This window comes from Dendrobium catenatum, unplaced genomic scaffold (genome assembly GCF_001605985.2).
Source record: "Dendrobium catenatum unplaced genomic scaffold, ASM160598v2 fragScaff_scaffold_403, whole genome shotgun sequence".
Taxonomy (NCBI): Eukaryota; Viridiplantae; Streptophyta; class Magnoliopsida; order Asparagales; family Orchidaceae; genus Dendrobium; species Dendrobium catenatum.
Window position 1 is genome coordinate 175,234 of NW_021318865.1, and position 4,117 is coordinate 179,350.

Sequence of the window (4,117 nt, forward strand, 5' to 3'; positions counted from 1 at the left end):
GACTATAAGCATGTAAGATTTTGAGATCATTTTAACTTCCAATTGATGTCTCACAATTTTTAACTATATTTCAAAAGCTTGATTTGAGCTCATTTTGACTTGGATAAGATTACTTTTAATATTGATTGGTTCATCTTATATAGATGTTCAGATTGACTATAAATTTCGGAAAACGAAGTTCGAATTGCCTTAAATTTAATTCCATGAAATTTTTAATTTTAATATTGAGATTCATGCTTAATCAAATTAATTTTTGTAGCATGTTATGCATAAATTATTGCATGCTAGGAAATTCATAGTAATAGTCAAAATTTTTATGTCCTACACTACTTTCAATGTAAGACAAAAAAATCAATATGTATTTTCAAGTTCAAATCAATAATAAAATAAATAATGATAATAAAGTTCAAAGAGATCTATTAAACTATAAGAAAAATCGGTAAAAAAAATTATCACCCAAGTCATGTCAATATGATATGCTATGTTGTATCAATATTAATGTATGCTTGATATTAGTTCTATCTATAGTTTTATCTATCAATTATTTCCATGCATTATCATATAAATGTTTTAATTATAAAAAGCAAGACAGGACATCCAATTTTAATGTAGTGCTTTCATCATTTCATATGTTATATGCCATATCTAGGGGTTTCAATATATGACACGATGCGAAAACCCGATCCAAACCTGACAAAAAAATTCGGGATAAGGACAATCCGATAACTCGAAGTTAACCTGAATTTGACGTGATTCTCCCGCCTCAGCGAGTCTGCATGAGGGAAAATTTTGAACGAATCGATAAAAGACTTATTTGTCTCTTTCGACGATGTTCCTTCATATCGGGTCGGATGTCATGACAGCTCGCCGTTAGGGGTGTAAGTAAGCCGAGACGTCTCGAGCTCAAATCGTTTATGAGCTCATGAGCCGGCTCGAATAATCCACAACCCAAAGGAGAGAAACTGACGAATGCCCCAAAACCCACCACTACTATGAAACCAACAAGCAAAAAGAAGAGCCAAAGCCAACCAAAATCTACACCACAAATCTAAAATTATATCCTACCACGTCTACCCTTCCCACGAGAGGAGACATACACAACAGATCGGCCATGCTGCAAAGAAAATACATCCCCAGGTTCTTCATCCCCATTTGCCTCCAAAGAGGAATAAGACGAGCATTGAAGCCAATCAATTTACAATCTCACACTCTCCCCCGAATTGACAACCACATGATAAAATAGAGCCTCAGATGATATTAAATTAGCATAAACCTCAACAAAAGGGCTAGGTACTAGAATAGTAGGCATCACAGGGGAAGAAATAGAGGATGAAGGAAAGCGTTCAACAATCGGCACAGCAGGAGAAAGCAAGGAACCAGAATGCTCAACCACCACAGTAGGTGCAAAAACCTCAGCCAAAACACATGGGGCAGACATAGTACCCCTACGAGACAAAGGTAATTTAGAGTTAAGACCACCACCACCGTCACTTGCACATAAATGAGATGCTAGGAAAAGAAGACCGATCCCGACAATACCAGGATCCGCCTAAGGAGACATAAACGAAGGAGAAACAACACCCACCACCTCACCAATATGAGCCGAACCACTGGAACATTCCTGCTCAACTACCCTATTAAGCTCACATGCAACTATATTCTCTTCCATCACATTTTGCACTGCCAAGGGAGTATCAACACTTCTATGGGAAGAATTGGGAAGTAAAACACTATCCATCACAGCATTAGTTTCACCCAAACAGACCAAGTTAGAAGCAATAATACAATTCATAGGAACACCTACAACATTCTCTAGGGCAACAGGCCTAGCAAGTAAAATTTCCTCACAAGCCGAAAAATCATTCATGTGCAAAATAACCTCAGGATTAGGAGAAAGGGCAATAAGCCCACCAGGCAAAGAAGCCTCACAAACCGAAGGAACATTAGCTTGTAAATTAACCTATTGGATAAGAAAATTACCCGCAGATCCAGTTAAAAGCTGCTCAGTAAGAACATCAAAAGAGACCGTAGGAGGAGCAGACTTAACATCTAAATGAGGATGAAGAATTAAATAACCAGCATTAGAATGACCCAATGCTTTGCAATGAGAACAATAAAAGGGAAACTCTTCCATCTCCACTTGTTGGACATAACCAAACTTCTCAGAACCAAGCCACACATGATCCGGAAACTGCTTAGTAATGTATAACTTGATAAGAATGCGGGCGACCGAAGGCCTAAACCTCGAAGTAATGGCTTTATCAGTACGCAACAGACGACCAAGCAGAGAGCCAAGACCATGAAGCACACGAGGGGATAAGAGATGGGTACGCAAATTAGGGAAAGAAACTCATATAGGAATAACAGGGGACTCAACAGTAATGTCAAAATGGGGAGACCACTTAAACAACTTCATATAGCAATTATTTACGAAATAAGAGCGATGAGAAAAGACCATATAGTAGTCTAGGTCGTTCAAAAGCTTTATCAAAATATTCTTAGAGTTGAGCACAATAACAAAAAATTCACCATTTAACTTAAGTTGGAAAAAAAATTGAATCGATTCCAGCGACAGACGCCGACCAGCAAAATTCCTAACCAATGCAAATTCAAACGGAGCAGCCAAGGCCAACATCTCAGCATCAAAAAATCCAAAGAGAAGGAAGACCATTGAAAGAGGTGATTTTGAGATAAGGAAAATCTTGCAGGGAAGAAGACCCAGCCAGAGCCTCCCATAAAGAGCGCTTATTTGCCTTACCATTCAAAAAATCGGGGTCAAATAGCCGATTAACAGTCATAACCACCATGATAATGAACGAGGCAAAGAAAATGAAAGGAACGCAAGAGAAATTAGGAAGAGATTACCCATGGGGCGGCCACGGAGCGAAGAGGAAGATGAAGACGGAAAACCCTAGCCACGAAGTGAGACATTATTTTTATGTTATTATATGGGCTTCTTGATATATTAATTTGAAGGTTTCGCCCTATCGGAAATGCCAATGGTCTTTCTTATGGTATCCATTATGCTACCTTTGGCATAAATTTTTTTTTTTTTTTTTTTTTGAAGTATGTTAGAATAACATTTTTTTTAGCTTAATTTTTATAAAACGAATAATGAAATTTTATACTCGAAAATGCTCAGCAAAATCTTGTTTAAATAAACGGTTCCTTTTTGCATTGTTCAATCAATGTAATGTCTAAAATGTAACATATATCTGCCTTAGGCTTCATTTGAGACATCTTTCGTATTCCTTCTTAACGCAGCTTTTTAGTAAAAAAGCTACATTTTAGTACAAAAATTTTAATTTTTATTCTAAAAAGTTGCTTTAAGAAATAGTAAGAAAGTCATTTCATATGAAACCTTGAACTTTATTTGATTAACTATATTTAAGATGGTTTATGTTGAGAATATATAGTATACAGTGCATTTTAATTCTCAGAATTATTTGATTTATCTATAAAAATTATTTTTTCTACGGAGTATGTGTTGAATTAAGAATTTGACAATCAATGAATTAGAAATATCAAAAGTAAAGTGACATTGGCTTGTGTGTTTGCTGTCTGTCTGATTGACATATAGTTGGCTTGATTGACTTTCGTCGATAGACACTATTGAGGCATTGTAGTTATTTCTACAATTTAATTTATCTCATATTTTCTTAGCATTTTAGTGCTTCAAGGAACTCAAAACTTCATAACTTTCTAATATTACATTAATGCCACTAAGATGTTCATTCCAACTATGAACATACAAAATTTGTAGAATAATGTACCTCCTTTATTGGTAAATTATAACGTGCGACCACCGGATGTTGTTCGGAGGTAAATTAGGACGTGTCACGTCACTTTTTTGCTTTGTACTGTTACTAACTATCGCCGTGTACTGGGTGACATGACACATTCTGATTCGTCTTCGGACCGTCCGGTGACCGCACGTAATTATGTCTCCCTTAAGTGACATTAAGATGGATTCATCTCATTCAATAATAATATCATGAATATAAATTCATTGAAAATTAAAATTGAATGTTCTCAAAATTAATTATTGAAATTGCTGATAAAAAAACTTAGATACAAAAATGATCTCAAATTTAATATATATAATTAGATTAACTTT

At 35.6% G+C, this 4,117-nt stretch overlaps 1 protein-coding gene across 1 annotated transcript; it reads right to left on the reverse strand.

Annotated features, from left to right (window-relative positions):
• Window positions 1-1,549: 1,549 nt before the first annotated feature.
• On the reverse strand, window positions 1,550-2,807 carry LOC110104533. Its single transcript, XM_020833688.1, has 3 exons — window positions 2,759-2,807; window positions 2,027-2,349; window positions 1,550-1,960 (listed from the first exon to the last, which is right to left on the reverse strand). The coding sequence occupies exons 1-3, from the start codon at window positions 2,805-2,807 to the stop codon at window positions 1,550-1,552; spliced, it is 783 nt and encodes a 260-aa protein (XP_020689347.1).
• Window positions 2,808-4,117: the final 1,310 nt, after the last annotated feature.